General features: G+C 59.1%; 3 protein-coding genes across 7 annotated transcripts; 2 read left to right on the top strand and 1 right to left on the bottom strand.

Annotated features, from left to right (window-relative positions):
* Window positions 1–2,105: 2,105 nt before the first annotated feature.
* On the top strand, window positions 2,106–7,515 carry CA11 (carbonic anhydrase 11). Of its 2 annotated transcripts, none has more exons than XM_008684511.2 (9): window positions 2,106–2,636; window positions 2,725–2,799; window positions 3,568–3,680; window positions 5,199–5,384; window positions 5,604–5,699; window positions 5,863–5,935; window positions 6,034–6,188; window positions 6,432–6,597; window positions 7,393–7,515. In XM_008684511.2, exons 1-9 carry the CDS (start codon window positions 2,570–2,572, stop codon window positions 7,416–7,418), a joined length of 957 nt encoding a protein of 318 aa, XP_008682733.1. In that variant the 5' UTR covers window positions 2,106–2,569; the 3' UTR covers window positions 7,419–7,515. The 2 variants fall into 2 exon arrangements, with proteins under 2 accessions (XP_008682733.1, XP_008682732.1); XM_008684510.2 differs by having other exon boundaries at window positions 2,107–2,636; window positions 3,538–3,680.
* A 334-nt stretch (window positions 7,516–7,849) lies between these two features.
* On the top strand, window positions 7,850–13,789 carry LOC103657239 (D-box binding PAR bZIP transcription factor). The gene is made up of 4 exons (XM_040634262.1): window positions 7,850–8,679; window positions 9,545–9,955; window positions 11,586–11,797; window positions 13,304–13,789. The coding sequence occupies exons 1-4, from the start codon at window positions 8,541–8,543 to the stop codon at window positions 13,517–13,519; spliced, it is 978 nt and encodes a 325-aa protein (XP_040490196.1). The 5' UTR covers window positions 7,850–8,540; the 3' UTR covers window positions 13,520–13,789.
* Window positions 13,790–13,966: 177 nt separating this feature from the next.
* On the bottom strand, window positions 13,967–22,317 carry SPHK2 (sphingosine kinase 2). 4 transcript variants are annotated; one of them, XM_040634259.1, is made up of 7 exons: window positions 22,154–22,317; window positions 21,007–21,249; window positions 17,594–18,080; window positions 16,592–16,741; window positions 16,343–16,437; window positions 16,137–16,252; window positions 13,967–15,707 (listed from the first exon to the last, which is right to left on the bottom strand). In XM_040634259.1, exons 2-7 carry the CDS (start codon window positions 21,043–21,045, stop codon window positions 14,606–14,608), a joined length of 1,989 nt encoding a protein of 662 aa, XP_040490193.1. In that variant the 5' UTR covers window positions 21,046–21,249; window positions 22,154–22,317; the 3' UTR covers window positions 13,967–14,605. The 4 variants fall into 4 exon arrangements, with proteins under 4 accessions (XP_040490193.1, XP_040490191.1, XP_040490192.1 ...); XM_040634257.1 differs by having other exon boundaries at window positions 21,007–21,161; XM_040634258.1 differs by lacking the exon at window positions 22,154–22,317 and adding an exon at window positions 21,828–22,122 and having other exon boundaries at window positions 21,007–21,161.
* Between the last annotated feature and the right edge of the window lie 34 nt (window positions 22,318–22,351).

The raw sequence follows: 22,351 nt of genomic DNA, 5'->3' as shown, positions 1-22,351 counted from the left end.
GGGGGGGGGGCGCGTGGGCAGGAGGAGAGGGAGAGAGAAAATTCCAAGCAGACTTTCCACTGCCCCGACACGGGGCTCCACAAGGGGCTTGATCCCATGACCCTGAGATCATGACCCGAGCCAAAACCAAGAGTCGGACGCTTCACTGACTGAGCCACCCAGGGGCCCCAACCTGTGAAGGTTTTAAAACAAGCCTATAGAGGCACCTGGGTGGCTCAGTCGGTTAAGCGTCCGCCTTCAGCTCAGGTCATGATCCTGGCATCCTGGGATCGAGCCCCGCATAGGGCTCCCTGGTCAGTGGGGAGCCTGCTTCTCCCTCTCCCCTCAGCCGCTCCCCTGCTTGTGCTCTCTCCTCTCTCTCTCTTAAAAAAAAAATAAAATCTTTTTTAAAAATTAAAAAATAAAAAATAAAACAAACCTATAAATTCTTGGATACTCTTCTCATCAAAAGGAGGAGCCTAATCTCTTTCCCTCTGAGTGTGGGCCAGAGTTAGTGACTCGTTTCTGATGAACGGAGTAAAATAGAAGTGATGGTGTGTGATTCTGGAGATGAGGTCATATAAGACATCTCTCTCTCTCTCTCTCTCATATCAGTCGCTGGGGGAAGCCAGCAGCCATGTTGTGAGGTCACGCCAGCACCCCTATAGCCCTCAAGAGAGGCTTGGAAGAGCTCCTCAGCCCCAGTCGAGCCTCCAGGTCACTGCACTCTGGTCAAGGGCCTCACTGGACCCTCACGTGAGGCCCTGAACCGAGCCCCCCAGCTAAGCCACTCCCAAACTCACAGACAGTAAATGCTTGTTGGTCCAAGCCACTGAGTTTTGGGGTAATTTGTTCTGCGGCCATGGATAAGCAGTACATAGTACATACCTTTCGTTCTTGAGTCTTCTCTGTCTCTGTCCATTTCTGACTCTCTCTGGCTGTCTCTGTCCCCTCCATCTCTAGGTCCCAATTCTCTATCTGAATGCCTGTCTTTCTGACTCTGTGCTCTCCCTTGATGTCCCTTGGTCTGTTTCTCTCTCCCTGTCTCTGGGTCCCTGCCATCTCTTCCTCTCTGGTGATCTCTTTCTCTACATGAGGGTCTCTACTCAGAGATGGGCACGTGTGTGTGTGTGTGTGTGTGTGTGTGTGTGTGTGTGCCTCTTTCTCTGCCTTTCTATGTCTCTCTCTTTGGGGTTGGCTGTGTCTCTCTGTCTTTGGATCTCTTCTCGGTTTCTGTCTCTCCCCACCCCCACCCCCGGGCCTGGCAGCTTGTTCTCGCGTCTCTGACCCGTGGGCTGGGTGTCTCTGCTCCTATGGCTAAGTGTGTGTCTCTGTATTTCTCCCTCGGCCTCCATCAGTATCTCTCCCTCTCTCTCTATCACTCTACCCGTATCTCTCTCTCACTGTGTGTCTCTGTCTCTCTCGCCCACACCCCGTCCCCGACCCCCCACCTCTCCCTCCGCCATGGCACCCCGCATCTACCTCGGGCTCCCCTTCCCTTCCTGAGCCTCTGCAGTTCTCCGACCTCATCTCCGGCGGCCGCGCCTCGGCCTCCCCGGCTCCTCCTCCCGGCGCTCTGTCCCTCTCCAGGTCTCTGCCTCCCCCTCCTGGTCAGCTGCCCGCACCGCACCCTGGTCTCCCAGGGGATCCCTCAGCCCCGTTAAGGCGGCCCCCAGCCGAGGCCGACTGGAGCATTGGGCGGGGGCTGCAGGTGCTGCGGCAGGCTCCAACCCGGGTCCCCATGAGCCGGAGGACCCCGGATCCTCCGGCGCCGGCGGCCCCGGGCACCGAGACTTTGGAGGACTCCCCCAGCTCCACCTTAAGCGCCCCCCCTTCTCCCTTCCGCGGAGGATGGGAACTGCCAGCTCCGGGCCCCAGGTGTCCGGGCCACCCCCCCCCATTCCCCGCCCCTCACCCCCGCGCAGCTGGAAGCTGGGGATCAGCCCCCGATGACCCCTCCATCCTGCCCCTTGGGCACCCCCCTCCCACCAGTCCGAGGAGTGTTTGCTGCTGTGCCCCCAACAACAACGACAAAAAAAAAATTAAATAACACCCAGAGAGAGATCAGAGAGGGAGGGGGAGGAGGGAGCAGGGACGAGGGAAGAGAGAGACGGAGAAACAGGAGAGGCAGAAGAGGAGGAGGTGGGGAGACTGGGCGAGAAAGAAGCTGGAGACGGGGGAGACCGGGAGGAGGAGAGAGAAGCAGGATGGAGACATGGGGTTAGGTGGCTCGGGGGAGCTGGAAGAAAAGAGAGCGAAGAGGGGGTGTGGATTAGAAACCAGGAGGTAACCCCGGGGAGAACAGGAGGCAGAGAAAGGAGTAGGAAGATCGGGAGGTAGAGGGAGACTGGAGGGTTGGGGAAAAGAGGAGAGGAAGGAGGAGAGGCACAGAGAGCGGGGAGAGCAGAGAGGAGTGGATTTGGGGGGTCTCAGTCCCCCCGCTGCCTCGGTGTTTGGGGAACGGGACTCCCTCGAGGGAGGAGAGGCAGGCTGGAAGTCCTGGAGGGACAGGGTCCCACAGAGGGGGGAAGGAGGAGCTGAGAGAGGGGGCCAGGGCATTGGGAAGGGGTTGCTCAGAGGCCTCCCAGGGATGGGGGTTGCAGCTCGTCTGAGCGCCCCTCGAGCGCTGGTACTCTGGGCCGCACTGGGGGCAGCAGGTAAGGCCCGGGGGTTGGGGCGGGAGCTCCTGACGGAGAGGTGGGGGTGGGGTGCCAAGGAGAGGGGTTCAGGCTGCTCTCTCCCCAGCTCACATTGGACCTGCACCTGACCCCGAGGACTGGTGGAGCTACAAGGATAATCTCCAGGGAAACTTCGTGCCAGGTGCAGCCAGGGCGGGGACCCAGGAGTCGGGGCTGCCGGGTGCCTCCTTCCTCAGACCCAGGAGCCCTCTCCTCTCAGGACCCAGGAGTCCCAGCCCCTTCCTTCCCTCCTCCCTCCCTCCGGAGTCGGGCCCAGCCTCTGAACCCCAGCAGCTCACCATGGGACATTATAAATGCGCATTTCAAGTAGTGAGTGGGAGTGAGTGGAAGGAAGGAGCGTGGGGGTGCAAGAGAGAGCGTGTGTGTGGGTTTGCAGGGAAAAAGGCAGGTAGGTCTGGCTGCTGCTGGGAACCAGAGGTTCACTGGCCGGGTCCCCTGCCTTGTCCAGCCTTCTCCTGCAACTCCTCTCCCCGGTACATTCATCATCCAGCTGTGGGACAAGGGAGACTGAAAGAACTACAACTCCCATGGGCTCTGGGGCAGGCAGGCTGCGGATGAGTAGGCTGGCTACCCTCAGGGCTGCTGGGAGTTGTAGTTCCTTCCCCCCAATGACTTAATTGAAGATCGGTTTGATTAAGAAGGGTGCTAGATGGTCTTTGGAAACTCCTCCAGGATTCTTCTAGGACCCAGGATTCTGCATCCCAGCCCCCTCCTCCCTCAGACCCAGGAGCCCCCATCCCCTGCTCTTCCTCTCCTGAGATCTGGGAGTCCAAAACACAGCCTTTTTAGCGGATCCCAGCTTTGGGATACAGTCCCTATTTCTGACCCCCTTTCCTCTCTGCCCCACCCCTGCCTCCAGGGCCTCCTTTCTGGGGCCTGGTGAATGCAGCCTGGAGTCTGTGTGCTGTGGGGAAGCGGCAGAGCCCCGTGGATGTGGAGCTGAAGAGGGTCCTTTATGACCCCTTTCTGCCCCCACTGAGACTCAGCACTGGGGGAGAGAAGGTAAGGGGCCTGCGGGGAGGGGTTACCGAATCCCCTGGGGGTGGGCATGAGTGGGGGTGGGGTGCTGAGGTGGAAGGCCTGCCTGGGGAAAGGAGGGGTACACACTGGGTGGAAAGGAGGCTCCTTACACTCTAAAATAGATCACCTGTTCTTTCCTCCCCAAACGTGGTTTCCTAGTTTTTCCGTGTCTGTAAAAGCAATGGTAACAGACTGTTCCCCGTGCCAGGCAGGGTTTTTAAAGCTTGATCAGCTTGCTAATCCTCCCAACCACCCCATGAGATAGATGCTACTATTCACCTTATTTTAAGGCTGCAGAAACTGAGGCACAGAGATTAAGTTACTTGTCTGAGGTCACACAGCTGAAGTGTCAGCACTGGGATTCAAACCCAGGCAGTGTGGTCCTAGCATCCAGGCTCCTGCCCACTTTCCAATCCCATTTCCTATAAGAGCTGGCACCCCTCTTCACTCAGCTGCCCCTGCCAAAATCCGGGTGCTATTCCCAACCCGTTCTCGCCCTCATTCCCATGTCCAGCCTGGGTCCTTTTTAGTCTCCCTGCTAAATATCATTCAGATCTTGTCACTTTGTGTCTCCTCCACTGCCCCCACCGTCACCTTGCACCTGGATGGATGCCAGAGTGTGCTAGCTGGCCTGGTTTTCTGCCTACTGCAATCCATTCTCCACCCCACAGCTAGAGAGATGTTTAAAAACACAAAGCAGATCATGCCACTCTCCTGCTCAAAACCTTTCTATTGGGATAAGTAATACTAACAAACACCTAAATAGCAAGTACTATGTTCCTGGCACTGTGCCAGGTATGAGATTATATATATCTATATTTAAATAATCAAATAATTATTTAAATAAGAATACAGAACATCCCATCATTGCCCACAAGGCCCTGTACCATCTGGCTCCTATCATCTTGGTCCCACTGGCCCCTTCACTAGCACTGAAACAGTCTACCTCAGGGCCTTTGCACTTGCTGTTTCCTCTTCCCGGAAGGCCCTTCTCCCTGCTCTTTGCAACGAATTCCTACTGATCCTTTAGGTCTCCATTCAAATGTCACTTTCTCATGAAGGCCCTTCCTCATCCCACCACCCCCTACCCCAATCTAGGCTGGGTTTCCCATTTTACCTTCTCAGAGCTCTCAGTTCTCCCCCGCATGAGCATAAGATGTAATTAATTAAGCCGTTACTTATATGGTTCATTATTTATTGTCTACCTCTGCTCCATTAGGACGCGAGTTCCATGAGGCCCAGGGTTTTTGTCTAATTGTTCATTGCTCTCCTCCTGGCATCCATGGCACATAGTAGCAGCTCAATAAATATTTGTTAGTTGAATAAATTCACCGATACCGAGCACCTGTCACGGGCCAGAACAGACCCTGGGAAGTCACTGGTGTTCCAACTATGCTGAATGATTAAATGATTGGTGGAAGCAGGAAATGTAGGAGTGGAACACAGGAGGCAAAAGACCTTCCCTCTTTGTCCCTGTGACGGCTTCCACCTCTCCTGCAGCTCCGGGGAACACTGTACAACACCGGCCGCCATGTCTCCTTCCTGCCTGCACCCCGACCCGTGGTCAATGTGTCTGGGGGTCCCCTCCTCTATAGCCACCGACTCAGTGAACTGCGACTGCTATTTGGAGCACGTGATGGAGCTGGCTCTGAACACCAGATCAACCACCAGGGCTTCTCTGCTGAGGTGGTGGCCACTGACCTCTGACCCTTGACCTTCACCCTGAGTTGACCCAATTCCTCCCGCCTGACCTTTCTCTTAATGCCTCACCCCACCCTCCTTCACAGAACTGCCCCCCCCCAAAGCACTAATCTTTAACCTGACTTGGGACCCCAGGGGTCCAGAGCTGCACCCATTCTCTCCTCCCCTTCTGCTAGGGGACCCCACTCTGTACTCTCCTCCCAGGTACAGCTCATCCACTTCAACCAAGAACTCTACGGGAACCTCAGTGCCGCCTCCCGGGGCCCCAATGGCCTGGCCATTCTCAGCCTCTTTGTCAATGTGAGCCCAGGCAAGATTCTGAGGGAGGGAAGGGCTGGGTGCCTGGAATCAGGTCTGGGGAAGAGGGAATGTGGGAGGCCCAGAGTCCTGGGTCCTGGGGGAGGAAGGGATTGGGGCCTTGGACTTCTGGATTCCTACCTCCTCACCTCGTACCCCCACACAGGTGGCTGGCAGCTCGAACCCCTTCCTCAGCCGCCTCCTTAACCGGGACACCATCACCCGAATCTCCTACAAGAGTAAGTCCCTGGTGCATTGGTGGGGGGGGAGCAGTGTGTGCACAGGAGGGGAGTTCAAGGGGGGTACTGCTCCTCACTCCAGCCTGGTATTCCCGCAGATGATGCCTACTTTCTTCAAGACCTGAGCCTGGAGCTCCTGTTCCCCGAATCCTTTGGCTTCATCACTTATCAGGGCTCTCTCAGCACACCCCCCTGCTCAGAGACTGTCACCTGGATCCTCATTGACCGGGCCCTCAATATCACCTCCCTCCAGGTGACCCTCTGTCTGCCCCCTCCAGACTGGCCAACCCATTCCCTGGCCTGGGCATCCCTCTTGGCCTCACCCACGCTCCTCCTCCTTCCTTGTCTGGCTGCTAGGAGGGTCACACAACCTTTGGGGTTGGGCGGGGGCCGAATAAGACCCCGCCCACCTGCTCCGGGGGCGGGGCTTCCTCTGTGACCATTCGCCTGGACCGTGCATTATTCACTCTCGGTTTCCCACCCCGTTCCGCGGCAGATGCACTCCCTGAGACTCCTGAGCCAGAATCCTCCGTCCCAGATCTTCCAGAGCCTCAGCGGTAACGGCCGGCCCCTGCAGCCCTTTGCCCACAGGGCCTTGAGGGGCAACAGGGACCCGCGGCACCCCGAGAGGCGCTGCCGAGGCCCCAATTACCGACTGCATGGTATGGTCCAGTCTGCACCATCCCCCCCCCCCCCCCCCGCACGTCTTGGTCTAATTCGCCTATGTGTCTCGCCTTCTTTTCTCAATATGATACAATCCTACCCACCCCTTTGCTGTTTCTGTATGGTCCAGCCTCCTGAGCTCGCACTCGCTTTCTCCCCTCTACGTATGTGTCAAAATGGTACAGTCCACCTCAAAGCCATAGACCATTGCTGGTCCGTGATTTGTCTTTCCTTTTCACTGCTTGCAACTTGTAACTTGGTATATAACGCGAGCTCCCTGGCTTCCTACTGGGCCGTGGTTTCTATCACGATGGCTTTCCAAAATGGTACAGCCCGGATCCCTTCCCTGTTTCCATGTGGTACAATCTCATGCTGTTCCATAATCTGACACACACACCCTTCCTGAAAATCAACATGGTACAATCCCCTTCCCTTTCTACTGCCTCCCTATGGTTCGACCCTGTGATCTCACGGCCACCTCTCTAGCTTCTCAATATGGTTTGGCCCAGACCCCCCCACCCCATGAATACCTTCACGTAGTTCGGTCCGATGCTGAAGCTGGACGTCCTTATTCCACCCTCCTGCTGCCTCCTGCTGGTTAAATCCAGTGCCGGTCCAGAATCTGAGCGTTTCCCCCAGCTTCTCGACCTCGTACAGGCTGGGTTCCCCCTTCGCGGCCTCCCTGTGGTAGGAGCCCTACGCGGCCCAGCCCCCGCCCCCTGCAAACCCTCTGCAGGGTCCATCCTATCGTGCCCTAAACTAACGCTCCCCCACCGGTGTCGTCTGTTTTACAGTGGATGGTGCCCCCCACGGTCGCTGAGACTCCCCATCGAGGATTGCGCCTGTCCTTTCCAAGTCTCCCCACACGGGGAGGGGAGTCACCCCCAAAACAAAGCTATTAAAGGGACAGAATACTTCCTGTTTCTTAGTGGTCTGATTCTAGGCGCGGCGGGGAAACATTTGGGTACTGAAGAAGCAGCCTTCTTCTAGAAACCAGTCTCCCTCTTCCTAAACCTCACTGCTCGGTTTTTTTTTTGGCTTCCTGTTTCCCAAAACCGTCATTTAGACTGGCGGCTCCTTTAAGCGGTGCCTCTTTCACTCCCCCCCAACTCACCCTCCCCGTCGGGCAGCACGCGCAGAGCCATGTGCTTCCCCCTCCCGCCTGCCTCATTGGCCCGAACTGGGTCACGGTCCCGCCCCCAGTGCCGTCTCCCATTGGGCAAATGTAGGTCAGGGTCCCGCCTCCCACCTAAAGGCACTGCAACTTCACGCACTGAACCCCTCACGCGCCCTCCCGGGCCTTGGCGGATCCAGGGGTCCCATTGGCCGTGCGTCTCGAGGGGTCAAGACGCGATTGGCCCACGCTTTCAGCCGGAGGGAGGCACGCGGCTGGGGTGCTTGGCCCAAGAGGCAGGCGGGGGCCGAGAGGAGGGGTGCGCGCTGTGGCGTCGGGTGTTTTGGTTTGGCTTTTTTTTTTTTTTTTTTTTCCGCGAAAGAAGTTTGCGTTGGCCACGCCTCAAGGCGGCCGCCTCCTCTTGCCCCCTCCCCCGCCCCTCCGCGCACACCTCTTGGTGCAGATTGCAAAGCGCCTTCCGCTGAGAGAGCTGCAGATTTTGCAAGAGCCAGGCTCGCCCACCTTGTAGAAGGAGCCTTGTGTCCCCTTGAACTCTGGGTTGCAAAGAGCCGGCTGCCTGATTTGATCAGCCCCTCACTCGGACTGCATGGTCTTCAGGGACCCTCCTGAGTTGCACGTTTCTGCACTGAGGACTGCAAATCCCCGTCACTCCTAGGATTTGCAGTGTTCTGGATACTGGAGGCTTGCAAGCTACGCTCGCCCGTCCCTGGGCAGGCACTCGCCCGAACCACTGGAGTGTGCCGCTGACTGACAGGCCAGCTCTTCGCCTCTCCATGAGCCCGTGAGCCTGCGGGCAGGTGCCCGGTGATGGCGCGGCCCGTGAGCGACAGGACCCCGGCCCCCCTGCTGCTGGGCGGCCCAGCCGGGGCCCCCCCTGGCGGGGGAGCGCTGCTTGGGCTGCGGAGCCTTCTGCAGGGGACCAGCAAACCCAAAGAGCCAGCCAGCTGTGAGTTCTAGCCCCCATCTATCCCAAGTGCTGGGGCGGGGGGCTACCTCCTACGTGCGGAGAGTCCATCCTCCAATCGTCGTCTACCCAATTACTAAGGTGTTTAGGTAGATCCCTCAGCACCCAGGATCCAAGTACCCGCGCTCAAGTCCTTCCACCAGGAGGACCCAGGAGTCCCCCAGAGTCCTCCTCTCCGAGGACCCAAGAGTCTGGGCCCCAGCCCCCGCTTCCTTTGGTCCTGAGAGTCTGGACCCCTGGGGTCCAGGGAGGAGGGAGGGGGTGTGTCGGATGCTCACACGGTAGTGACACGGGCTTGGGCGGGGCCTCCTGGGGTCACATGGAGTCTAGGGATGAGGAATGTGCCCCAGGAATAGAGCCCCTTCCTGCCCCTTACAGGGTGTGGGGGTGGGGAGAAGAGGCTACAGTGAGCTGGAGGGTAGGCTACAGAGAAATTACAGAACTGTCATTTTTTTCCCTCTCACCTGCTCAACCCTCCACCTACCTCTGTCTGAACTTCCGTCCCCCTTCTGTCTATCCCTTCCCTGTTCTGTGTCCTATCCCTCTTTGGGTCCCTGTCCTCCCCTCTTTCTGAGTCGCTGTCCCTCTCTCGGTCTCTGTCCCCCTCTCTCTGTCTCTGCCGCCCCCGTCTGTACCTTCTCTTTGGGTCTCTTTCCCTCTTGAGTCTCTGTCTCTTCTCTTTGGGTCCTTGCCTTCCCTCCTATCTCTCCCTCTCCCCCGCCTGTCCCCTCTTTCTCTGGATCTCCGCCCCGTGGACTCTATCTCCCCTTTCTTCGTGTATCTCTGTCTCGGGATCTCTTCTCCATCTCTTCCTTCCCACCCCGCCCGGTCTTTCCCTGGCCCGCAGGTCTCCTGAAGGAAAAGGAGCGCAAGGCGGCTCTGCCGGCAGCCACGGTCCCGGGGCCGGGCCTGGAGACGGCGGGCCCGGCGGATGCCCCAACTGGGGCGGTGGTGGGCGGCGGGTCCCCGCGGGGGCGCCCAGGGGCCGCGCCTGGCCCGGGTCTGTTGGCGCCGCTGCTGTGGGAGCGGACGCTGCCGTTCGGCGACGTGGAGTACGTGGACCTGGACGCCTTCTTACTGGAACACGGGCTTCCGCCCAGCCCGCCGCCCCCCGGCGGCCCATCACCGGCGCCCTCTCCGGTGCGCACGCCCGCACCCTCCCCGGGGCCCGGTTCCTGCGGCTCAGCTTCCCCTCGTTCCTCCCCAGGGCACGCCCACACCCGGGCTGCCCTCGGGGCCGCGGGCGGCCACCGCGCAGGTGCGACGGCAGGGGCGGGGCAGGGCCCTGGCGGGGCGGGGCTTGGGCTTCAGGGGCAGGGCTGTGCGGCACTTGGTCCCGGGACGGTGGGGCTGGGGTTGTGCGCCCAAATTCTGGGTCTACCTAGGCGCGAGATGTTGGGAGAGGAGTCCGGATTCTTTGTCCCTAATGCATCAGGGACTGGGTCTCCTGGATCCATTGGACATGAGGGACTTGGGATCCCAAATTCCAGGAAGCCTGCCCCGTCGGGCGGTAGTGTGGACTGTGCTGTGGGACTTGGTGACTGAGGGTCCGGATACTCGAGGAGCCGGGATTGGGATTCCAGAACACCGGAATTATTTACTGGGGAGTGAACTGCGCTCCTGAATCTGGGCCCGGAATCGGTGGAGTGGGGAAGGACCGTAGCTCCTAGGACCTCTACAGGGGAGAAAGCAAGGTCCGGGCACAGACTTCTGTTTCACCAGGATATAAGAGACTGACAGCCCTAGTTGCTGGGTCCTCGAGTGGAAAGGAGCTAGGGTCCGTCCCGGAGTCTGCTGGAGGGGAAAAAGTCGGGGATCTTCATTCTGGGTCTTCCGTTGAGGCGAGGACCGAGAGCTTCCTATGTTCCTGGGAGAGGAAGGGCCTGGGATCCCAGAATCATGTGTGTCCCAGTGGCGACGGAGAAGGTCCAGGGGTCCGTTTGTCAGCGTGTTCCCCAGAGACCAGGAGGGCCTGGATCTTTGGAAGTTGTGAGGTTGGAGCTGAGAGACCCCAGGGAGCAAAAGGAAAAGTGTGCTCCCTCGGGCACTTAGGGGTCTCCACGGGCGGACTGCAGGTTGGGGATTCCTGGACACACCTGCCCTTGGCCGGACCTCGGGGCAGAACCAGGGCCCTCCGGTACCCAGCGCACATTCCCGCGCCACGTGAGTCGTCTCCTCCCTCCTCCCTGGTCCTCACTTCGCGCACGCGCGGTGACGCGAAGGGGGGCGTGGCCTGGGGAGCTAGAGGGCGCCCGTGGCGGCTGGGAGGGGGGCGGGGGGGCGGGGCGGGAAAGCAGGCGCCCGCACGTGACTGGCCCTGAACCTGTGTCCTCAGCTGACCCCGGCTTGCTCGCTCTTAAAGGCACAGGCCGCCCCTGCCCCTTCTCTTGAACCAACCTTCCAAAAACGTCAGTCATTTCTGCTTCTCTTCCCTTACTCTTCGGGGCCGGTAGCTCCTAAGCGGCTCACCTGAAGTCTTTTCAGTGCACTGGATTTCTTTTCCCTGAACAGCCCAGGATCTAGGCTTTGGTCAGGGATTCAGTAAGCAGAATTCAGGCTAGATAATGGGGAAGGAGCTAACTGCGAATCTGAAGGCCTGAGATTTCAGAAGCAATAGAGCAGGCTCCGGTGTTACTTATGGTGTGTCAGTTACAATTGGGCCTGTTTCCCTGTTTGTAAAAGTGGAATTGGTTCCATGATGTCTGAGCACCTTTGTAGCTTAAAGAACCTTCATATTTTATATTAGAGAGGTTGATCTCTGGTGGGCTCTGTGGTAAACCTCATAAGGGGCTTCCTTGTGGTGGAAGAGATACCTGAGCAGGGGGTAGCCTCTGTGAACCCCTCCTCCCCCAAATACACATTCAAGCAGCACATTCTGTTTCCCTAAGGCCTGACCTCTCGGGACACACCCAGCCCGGTGGATCCAGACACTGTGGAGGTGCTGATGACATTTGAACCCGACCCAGCCGATTTAGCCCTGTCAAGCATTCCTGGCCACGAGACCTTTGACCCTCGGAGACATCGCTTCTCAGAGGAGGAGCTTAAGCCCCAGCCCATCATGAAGAAGGCCCGGAAGATCCAGGTGCCGGAGGAGCAGAAGGTGAGCACTGCTGGATGTAGGATGCAGGCATGGCCCTTACAGGTCCCACAGCCAGGAATGGCCCTTTCCTCATAGACACGCCTGGGCTTCTCACTGCGCTTAGCTCTCAGGTTCTCTGAAACCGGCAGCCAAGGATCAGTCGTCCACAGCCATGGGGCGCCAAGGTGCCAAGGTTTGGGCTTGAGATTTATGAAGATGGTATCACTGTGAGGTGCAGACTCAGCTAGCCCTGCTGGACCCACTAGGATAGGCTTGGAGCTTTGACCAGGCCCTGTTGCTAAGGACAGCATCTCTGAGCAGCAGTATCAGTCTGTTTCTTCTAAGCCCCTAGCCAGGCTGGGGCTGGTCCTTTGATCTCTAATTTGGGGCACTCTTCGGGGTGCTTGGATCTGCCTAGGATGCAGACTTTGCCAGCCCCTCTGGGCCTTGCTTTCTGGGCCTGGGCTGCTCCTGGGTGAGAGCCTTCAAGTTCCCATTAGCAGCCAGAGCCGCGTTCTGATTTGGGGCAGTTACCGTTTTGTTGTTGTTGTTGTTGTTGTTGTTGTTGTTTTCCTGGGCCAGTTCTGGGGTCTCCCCTAGTAAGGGGTGCCTGGGCTCCTCTCACCAGACTTCACCATAATTACCTGAAGCCCCGAGGACTGACCTGTAAACCCAGTCTAGACCAGTGGTTTCTCCTGTCACAGGGCCCAAACGGGATTTACCCTAGTAAGCAGGAACTAGGCTTTAATGGAATGGGGGTGGGAGGAGAGCATCTTTTTGAGCTCTGGGTGGTCCTTGTTATTAAGGAGTGGTCCTCCTCCACAGCCAGATTCTAGGACTGGGGAACCCTAAGTGTAATGGTGTGGGGAGGTCTCAGGATGGGCTCCTTTGCTAAGGTACAGCGCTTCTAGCAATCAGGGCCTGTGGGGCAGAAGGCAGCTCTCTGGCCTCTATTCAAGGCCAGAGGGTCAGAGACTAGCAGCAGTTATTGGGACCGCTTAGATTGCTGGGGAAGGATGAAGTTGCCTGACAACCAGGTCAAAAGGCTCCAGCTCTGGGAGGATTTATGGGACACAAAACCCCATCGCTAGGGAGCCTAGGCTTTCCTTAGCAACCAGGATCTGAGAAAGTGGTGCATAAAGCAGTGCTTTTTACTGGGAGAAGCCCTCAGACCCTGAAGGCCCCGTTGCTAGGGAACAAGCATCCTTAGCAACCAGGGGTTAACTGTAGGCCCTTTGTCAAGCGAGCAGTGGTGGGGTCCGCTTTGCACAGTGGAGACTTGAAGCCCAGTTGCTTGGAGTGGGGAGAACTCTCTCACACCTTAGCTGTTGCTAGGGGCCTACTCTCCTTAGCAACCAGGCCCTTGGGTACCCATCCTAGGAGAGCCCTGGTATTCTTTGGGCCCCACTGCTGGGCAAGAAGCACTCCAGAGGGTCTTTTAGCTGCCCCTTGGTCCTTGAAGGCACAAGGAAAGCTGCTCCTCCTGGCCCTTCTGGCCCTTAGTGCCTTCTCAAACCCCACCCTCAGGACGAGAAGTATTGGAGCCGGCGGTACAAGAATAACGAGGCAGCCAAGAGGTCCCGAGACGCCCGGCGGCTCAAGGAGAACCAGATATCGGTACGGGCGGCCTTCCTGGAGAAGGAGAACGCCCTGCTGCGGCAGGAAGTGGTGGCCGTGCGCCAGGAGCTGTCCCACTACCGCGCCGTGCTGTCCCGCTACCAGGCCCAGCACGGAGCCCTGTGAGGCCGTCCCCCGCCCCTGCCCGGCGGCCTCGCTCAGACTTGCGCCCTGACGCCCTCTTCCCTCCCCGCCTTGTGGCCCACCGGCCGGCCAGCTGGGTGCCCCAGGGACGTGATGATGCAGATAAATACATTTATATTTTTAAGAAAAAGCGAGCCTCCCCCCTCCCTCGCGGGGGCGGGGAGGGTCCTGTGTGTGTGCCCCTGCCACTTCGGGGACCCCATCCTCCCACCGCCTCCGTTAACACATCCTGAATAAATCTTGAGAACCCCAGAGCCAGCTGTTGTGGGGGAGGAGGCAGCTCCCTGGCCCCAGTTCAAGGCCATTGGGTCACACTGGCCGCGGTCTGTGGGCAGGTCTGGGTTTCGGTCCATAAAAGGCAGGAGCTACTGGAAGCGCCTAGAATTGGATCCCTCCCACGGGCTGCCGGATGCAGAAGGGGCGACGGTCTGAGAGGAATGAAGCGACTGCCTTTATTGCATAGACCTTTTCAATTGCTTTGAAGATTGGGATCAGGGGACGCACAAGAGACCGAAGACAGGAGAAATTTGTTTCCCCGCCCCCACCGGCGGGGGGTGGTGGTGGGAGGAACATTAGTGCAAATCCGAGCGTCGGCCCCGGGGAACCTGCCCCTCCTGGGCTGATTGGCCAGTTAAGTGGAGGCACGGGAGTGGATAGGGCGAGACCCGGGCCCTGACTGGCCAATTAACTAAGGCCTCCCCAGCCCGTACATGCCAGGTCCCGTCATTGGACAACGCGTAGGACAGTCTCCGCCCTCAACGGACCTGGCCCCCCAAGAGCCGGAAGCGAGGGCCTGGACCGAGCCCGGCCCTCATTGGTCAGGCACTATCCTCGGGGCCAGCCCATTTGTCGGTAACCGTGATGACCCCGACGCCCTGGAGTTCCGGCCACACTCCATCCAACATTACCTCTGGTCCCCTGGGGGCGGGCGCAATCCTGAGACGGGGCAGGGGTCCCTGCGTGTGAGGCCTTCGCCCTAACTCTAGCAGCTAGGCCACGCCCCTAGATCAGGGCCCGCCTCCTCGGAATGTCGGCCCCGCCCCCGGCGGGCTGCAAGCTTCGTTAGGTTCAAGGCTCCCGACCCGGGCGGCCCGGAGGCCCAGTGAGCAGTGTACCGAGGCCTGGATGCACCTGCGCCTGCAGTGGCCCATACTCCACCTGCTCTCCGTCCACAGTGAGCACGCCGCGAGGCGTGAGAGGCTCCAGGCGGAAGGCACGGGCCGCGGCGTAGCCCAGCTGCGGACAGCCCAGGCTGAAGTGGCTACCTCGCTCCATGGCCAGAAAAAGGCGCAGCAGCGCAGCCCGCGAGATGCCCCCACGCACCCAGCACAGGTGCACCAGGCCGTCGTCAAAGCGCGCATGGGGAGCTGCCACCAGGTCAGCCCCCAGGTGGCTGGGTGAGATGGCCAACATGAGCACAAAGTCCCCCTCCAGCGTCACCCAGCCTGGGGGGAGTGGGGTGCCCAGAGCAGGGAGCAGGTGGTCAGGTGGGCCCCTGGTAGAGATGGCTCCTGGGGCATCAGGGGTGGGAGGTGGGAGCCCAGAGGTGGTTGGCATTTCTGGGACCCCCTCGGTGATGGGTGACAGTAAAGCCTTAGGGGAGCTAGGTGGTGAGGGCAGCAGGGGGTCTGGGGACAGTGGGGCATCCCCAGCCCCACCCCAGTCTCCGGCCAACTCTGGGCCCCCACCATTGAGGGACAGGATGGGCAGGGGCTCAGGTGAGCCAGGGGAGGTCAGGGCAGGCTTGGGCAGGGGCAAGGGCAGAGGCAGGTCAGACACCGAGCGATGCAGGGGTGAGTGTGCCACAGGCGGGGCCGGGGCCGGGGCCGGGGCCAGGGTCAGCTCTGACTTGGCACGGGGCAGGCCATGGGCAGGGGTGGGGGAGGCAGTTTCCACAGCAGCAGGGAGGTAGGAGAGGCGTCCGCGGTAGGTGTGCAGGTTGGCGAGGCCCAGCACCGTGCCCAGTGTGAAGCGGGCGCTGCCCAGGGCCCTGAAGCGCTCACTCTGGATGTCCACGTCTGACACGAAGCCCCAGGCCACGGACAGGAAGGAGAAACAGCGGGAGCCCGAGGCCAGCGTCACAGAGAGCAGATCCAGCGGGCGGCTGCCACCCCGGCAAAGGAGCAGCGAGCAGTTGAGCAGCAGGTCGACACCCAGGGCAGGTTCAAACCTTCACATCCAGAGATGGACGGACACAGGGGGAAAGAGTAAACGGGGTGGCATGAGAGACATGGAGCGCAGGGTGGCAGGAGAAAGACACGGAAAGGTGGGGGCGCAGACAGCAGGGGGACCGTTTGGCCACCTCCAGATGGACTCGTCTTACTGAGCCAGGTTCCCTGTCTGTTCTCTCGTCCATAAGCATTCACTCAGTGCCACCTGTGAGGCAGGCACAGTTCTGGGCACTAGGCATACAGCTGGGAGCGGACAGGCAGACATGTCTGGGGCGGGGGCGGGGGTGAGGGGAGCAGCCCAGTCAAGACTGATCGACTTGACTGACCGTGGACTGTCTGGGGGAGATGTGGGGATAGCCGTGCCAGGTTGCAGGAGGGCTCATCCCTCCCCTCAGGTCCCAGGCTGGCGGACTTGGGACCCCACCTACCCCCCATGTTGGTTCACGGCTCCAGCCAGGGCATTGCCTGAGCCACAGGGGAGGATGCCCACGGGTGTCTTCACAGCTTCTTCCCAGTCAGGGCGGTCTAGGAGTCCATTCAGCACCTGCAGGGTGGGACACCGGCCACCTGGGTCCTGGTCCCAGAGCCAGCCTCCAGAATCCCCCAGGGCTCAGGCAGGGTGCCCCTGCCCTACCTCGAACAGCAGCCCGTCTCCCGAGACTGTGATGATGCCGTCCCACTCGCTCAGGCTCAGCCCCTGAACCAGCTCCCGGGCATGGTTCTGCCGCTCTAATGTGGGGAACCAGGTGGTGAGCCAGGCTGTTCCACTCTGTCCCACCACCACTCCCCAGGACTCAGAACTCAGGAGTCCTGCCCCCTGCCCGCAACCCCCCCACCCCTGCCCCGGGCCTGGCCCTTACTTCCATCCTGACATGGCCCTTACCTGTCTGGATGAGGTTGAAGGACAGCCCAGCTTCAGAGATCATGGGCAGCACATGGTTCTTACACCATTGCCAGGCCAGACCCCGCCCCCCGAAGGGGTTGACCAATAGGAGCAATCGGGGGGGCCTTGGCAGCAGTTCGGGGGTTATTTCTGCAAAGAGAGGGGAAGGAGTCTACAGAGGCCACAGACCCAGGCCCCTCCCCTTGGAAGTTGGAACTGCAAACAGCCCAGTGGAGCAGGCACAGCAGCCTGCTGGGAATTCAGGTTTTCTCCAGGGCTTCGGGTGCCCAGGCTCCGGTGTGCAGCCCCGCCCCCCTCTCCCAGGGGCTGAGACAAAGGCAGGGCTTGCGTGTCTAATCCCCATGCCCTTTGGACCCATGTGTGGGAGTAGGAAGGGGAGCTGTGGGTTCCACTTTATCCTCAAACACCTGGAATCCAGGATCAGGTTACTCCGCTGTGCAAGGCTCCCTCACTGTCACCATCCCTAAGGGCCCCCAGACAGCCAGCAGGGTCCAGATGCAGACCCTTGACCCTTTACCTCCTGGCTCAACTGAGGAGCCTGGGTGGGGGCCTCTGCCCAGAAGCCTTCTCTGACTCCCCCCCACCCTCAGAGGCTGGATTAGATGCGACCTCTGGGCTCCTGGAACGCTTCAGGGGACTTCTGTGAGTGCCTGTCACCCTGGGTGGTGACTAATCATGTCTCAGTCTGCTGCTCTCACCAGACGTGGAGCTCTGACTCATCCGTGTGGTCAGGGCTCATGGAAGCGGGGGAGGGGACAGAGACAAAAATCTATGAGAGCAGCAGACACAAATCATTTTTCTCTGCCTGTGGTTTCTCTTCCTTCTCTACCCCATCCCTGTGTCTATCACTCTTTCAATACGGACCAAGAGAGACACAGCACAGACAGACACACAGTAGAGAAGAGACAGAGGTGTCCACAGAGGGAAATCCACAGAGACACTAAGGTGGCCCTAGGACAGAGCGGCTGCGTGGTGCCTCACCCCCGTCCCCAGGTAGTGGCAGTCCACGGAGCAGACACATGAGGGCAATGGCCCAGCGCTGGGCCTCAGCGCGGTTCTCCTCGTAGGTGGCTGCCCCGTCGGCCCGAAAAGTGCGGGCGGCTCTGCGCCGGCCCCCGAGCCGACCCCCGCGCCGGCCCTGCGGGTAGGTGTAGATGCAGAAGTAGGCTGCCGAGTCCGAGGGGCTGCGGCTCCGCAGGGTGCAGCAGCCTGACACCTCGGCCAGCGGGACCAGGCCGCCCCGGGGCCGGGCTTCGGGCTTCGGGCGCAGCCGCTGTATGTGCAGGGCCTGTGGTGTGAGAGTGAGCGCGAGGCGGGAGCCCCGGGCCGGGTAGGAGCCGAACTCGCCATGCAGGAGCGGGGTGCTGGCGGCCAATGGCGGCGGTGGTGGGGGGGCCATGGCCTCAGCCCTGTCCAGGGCGCTTCTAGGCCTGTGGCCCCAGCTCCAGGTCAGCTCCTGGTCTGGCCTCTGTGGGGAGGGAGGAGGGCAGGAGTCAGAGTCCAAGACCCCTGTGGCAGGTAGAGAGAAGCAGGGGCAGGGCCTGTGGACAGGAGACAACAAGGGGTGGTGACAGGCGAGATGGGAGCATCAGAGACAGACAGGCTCAGACAAGTGTGGGGAGACCCTGAGGACACAGGGCAGAAGCCCGTTGAACAGGAAGGCCAGCATCCTGGAGGGTGGACAGCCAGGCATGCACATGTTCATTCATTTATTTCCCAGATAATTACTCAGTACCCTCTATGTGCCAATCACAGTGCCAGACCCAGCAAACACAGCAGGGAACAAAACAGACAAAAATCCCTGCCTTTATGGAGTTCATATTCTCGTCAGAAGACAGAAAGACAAGAGAAAGAAGTCAAATATATAGTGTGCTGGATAGTAAGGGCTTTGGAGAAGGATAAGGCAGAGGAGAGAGAGCCGGATGGTGGAGATACGCAGAGACAGAGAACACAACACACACACACACACACACACACACACACACGCATGCACGACGCGCGCACGGTCATCTCCAGATGGAGAAAGTTACACGGGAGAGACACTTGGACACAAAGAAAGAGAGGGATAAGGTCTAAGAGCCAGAGAAACTCCGAGAGAAGGAGACAACCAGCTTCAATGAGATGATGACAGTAAGAGTTCAGGGGCTCCAGGAGGTCCTCTGAGGGTCAGAAAGACAAAGGAGAGAAAGAGCAGATAGGAGGGGCAGGACGGAGGGGTGCAGACGGCTGGAGAGACCAAGAAAGGCATGTGACATGGAGGAACTAGGGAGTCAGAGAGCTAGAGGAGCCACATGCAGGCGCCTGCGAGGGACAGGGGCCAAGAGCTGGACCCCGAGCACTGACCTGGGCGTCTGGCAGCCTGCTCTCCAGGGAGGGGGTGGGAGCCGGGCCTGAGGTCCCCTCCCCAGAGGCCTTCCCCCTGCCCTCTGCCCAGCTTCTGTCTCCTTCCAGCTCACCTTTGTTCCCCACCGCCCCGCCCACCCAGCCAGCTGCCAGTCCTGCCCCTCACCTTCCCAGGCCCAGTGCTGCCCCAGACACACCCCCATCTGTGGACTCACCCTCAGGAGTCACCTCTGCTCCCTGCCCTGGGCAGCTCCCTCGGGCCCCGCCCCTAAGCTTGCACTGACCAGCGCCCCCATCCCTGAGCTCAAATCAGGCCTAGATACAAAGTCCGAGATCTCCTCCAGTCCTGGGCCTGAGCCTCTGTCCCTAGGTCCTCGAATCTCTGGCCTGGTCTCCATTCTCTCCACCCACCCTGGTCCCCCAGACCTGGGCCTGGGTCTCCATCAGAAGGTCCCGCCCCCCCAACTCCATAAGCCTGAGTCTCTGTCTCCGGTTTCTCCGATCCCGGTCCCTCCATCCCCACCCCATTTCCAGAACCCAGTCCCAGACCTGGGTTTCCATTCCTGGATCCCTCAGTCCCGGTTTTGGTTCTCCATCTCCATCCCACACCCCTGATACCCCAGTCCCGGCCTGCGTCTCCGTTCCTCTTGGTCCCGCGGTCCCCCAGACTCAGGTCCCTGACCCTACCCCCGCACCCTCCTCACACGCCGAGTCCTCCTCCAGGCGGCCCCTCAAATCAGCACCAACCGCCCCCATCAGACCCAGGGGTGGGGGGAGGGTGTGCATCCGCTCAGCCAATGGGCGCGCGGCCGGTCTGAGCCGCGCCAGTGAGGGCGCGCGGGGGGCGGGGCCGGCCAGCTCGCGAGCTTGGCGCAGGGGCCTGCCCAGGGCGAGCTTGAGAACTGGGCGGGGCATCGCGCTTCGCGAGATCAGCTGCCATAGTAAGTGAGGGCACACGCGCAGCAGAGGCGGCGTCACGACCCCACAGCCAGCGCCGCTGGCTCCATCTTTGTGGAGGGCAAGTGGTAGCCCTGCCCCATCCATTGAGTTTTTAAAAGAAAAAAGGCAGGACGGAGGAGATCTTCAGCTGCAGACAGAGACTGACCCTAACACAGGTAAACAAGACCCAGAGCTATGCAAATGGAGTTAGTAAAAGAGACCCAAAAAAGCAGAATCATAGGCAGTGAGAGACTTAGAGAAAGAGAGTGCTGTCTGTTTTTCAGATAGTTACAGAAAGTCAGACAAACAGAGATATATACAAAGAGACAAAGACAATAGAATTGAGAATATGCAAGGTTAAGGACACAAGAAAGCCCAGAAAATGATGGACACAGAGATGGAGACAGATACTTCTGGAATGAAAATCAGGGAGGAGAGGCTCCCATTAATTCACCAACTCTTTGCCTTGGACTCAAACCAGAGTTGAGGCAGCATAACATGGACATCTGCCTAGTGAATGACCCAGTAACATGGCAAGACAGAGAAACAAGGAGAGAGATGGGGGAAAACAGTATCTGAGAGAGACTTCTAGGCCAGGGGTAAGGGAGGAAGACAATGTTCGAGGAGGACAATGCTGAGAGGAAGTGAGCCCGAGAGACAGAAAACAAAAATGTTGACAGAGAGACATAGAGAGGCAAAGACATAGTGAGGTGGAAAGAAAGCAAGGCAAGAATAATGTCAGGAGACCAAGAAACAGAATGGTAGAAAGACACATGCAGAAAGAGACAGGGACAGAATTTGCTAGAAAGCGATGAATGGAGGACGTTCTTTTATTGTCAAACAACATACCTTGTGTTCAACCCAGAGTAGCAACAGCACCAGATAATATATGCCACAGAAATACCCAGAGAGGGCGGGTGGGGACAGAAACCCAGGAAGGAGAGACAGGGAAATACACATCTTAGTCTGGGAGAAAGAAAAGCAGTCACACTGGACCGACAAAGATGCTGGGACTCAAAGACAGAGACCAAGTCACCAAGGCAAGGGAACAGAGACAAGGAGGAAATTGTGTCCCATGCTGTGGAGATCTTAACTTTCAGAGGGACCCTTACCTGATCCCGCTGCTCCTCTGCTTCAAGGTGTCCATTCATCTGCTGGCTCTCTGCTGTGCTACCACATCAGCAAGACCCTGGTCCTGGGTGGCAGGCCATGGGAGGGTGGTACGGGCAGGAAGTCAGGCCTCACAGCGGGGACCTGGCCTTAGGCTCTGTGGAGGACAGGTGAGTAAGTATGAGCATCAGGAACAGACTGCAGGCCGGGCTGGATGTGTTGGAGGCCAAAGGGGCAGGGCTTCCCTAAGGAAGGAGAAAAGAGGGGACAGGTCGGCTTCGCTACGGCCCAGCCAGTCCATCTGGTCCTACCCGAGATAGGCTAACAATAGGAGTGGAGGCTAATTTGTACTGAGCACTTATATGCAAAGCACTGTTCTAAGCATTTATACTAACTTATGTAAAGCTGGAAAATACTCCGTGTGCCAAGCCTATTATCCCCTTTTTGCGGATAAGGAAATAAGGCACAGACAGGTTAAGCGACTTGCCCAAGGTCACACTGTTGTTAGTAATTAGCACGGCCAGAATTTGAATTTGGCTACAGCCGACAAGACCCCATCTCACCATCTTTCTATGTCTGTGCTTCTCCCCGAATCTCCATCTTCCCTCTCTTTCTAGGTCTCCTTTTCACCCCCCGAGTCTCCATTCCCCTCACTCTCCATCTCTGTCCACTCCCGCTCTGGGCCTCCAATCCTCCTCCCCTCTGAATCTTTATCTCCTTCCAAGTCTCTTCTCCCTTCTCTTTCAGGAGCCTTTTACCCATTCCCTTTGCACCCCACACCCCAAGCCTGCGGCTTCAGTGCGCCTCCTTCGCATTCCAGTACCGTGCAAAGCCCTCACACAGAGCGCGCGGGGCCACTCGAATCTCTCCGGAAGGGAAAAGCAGCCCTCAAGTGGTAGAGGCTGAGGAGGGGTCAGAGAAGGGGCAGGGGGAGAAGACGAATATAAAAATTGGAAATAGAGGATGCTATAGACTGGGCTGCAGCAAGAAGTTCCCGGGTTAGATCTCAGGTAGGACTTCCAGAGCAGCGGCTGCGCCTAAGAAGCGCCGCACGAGATAAGAGAGGTGAGCCTGATAAGGAAACGCCTGAAGCGTGGGGTCAGAGGTTTCCTGAGGTCCTGACAAGCCCCGCCAGCTCCGCCTCCTTACCTCCAATACGCGGCCCGCCGGGTCCTCCAGGAGCCACAGAGAGGCCGTCGCCGTCGGGCCAGAGCGTCACCGTACGCCGCGACCTCCTGGCGCCGAGCGACATCTCTCTAGCTCCCAAATCCCTTTTTTCCGGAAGACTATCGAGAACAGGGACTGGGTAGGGCCAGAGAGGCCCCCGACGGCTCTCCACCCACCCCT

Source organism: Ursus maritimus, unplaced genomic scaffold, assembly GCF_017311325.1.
Source record: "Ursus maritimus isolate PB19 unplaced genomic scaffold, ASM1731132v1 scaffold_19, whole genome shotgun sequence".
Lineage (NCBI taxonomy): Eukaryota > Metazoa > Chordata > Mammalia > Carnivora > Ursidae > Ursus > Ursus maritimus.
This window is presented reverse-complemented; position numbering and strand designations above follow the sequence as displayed.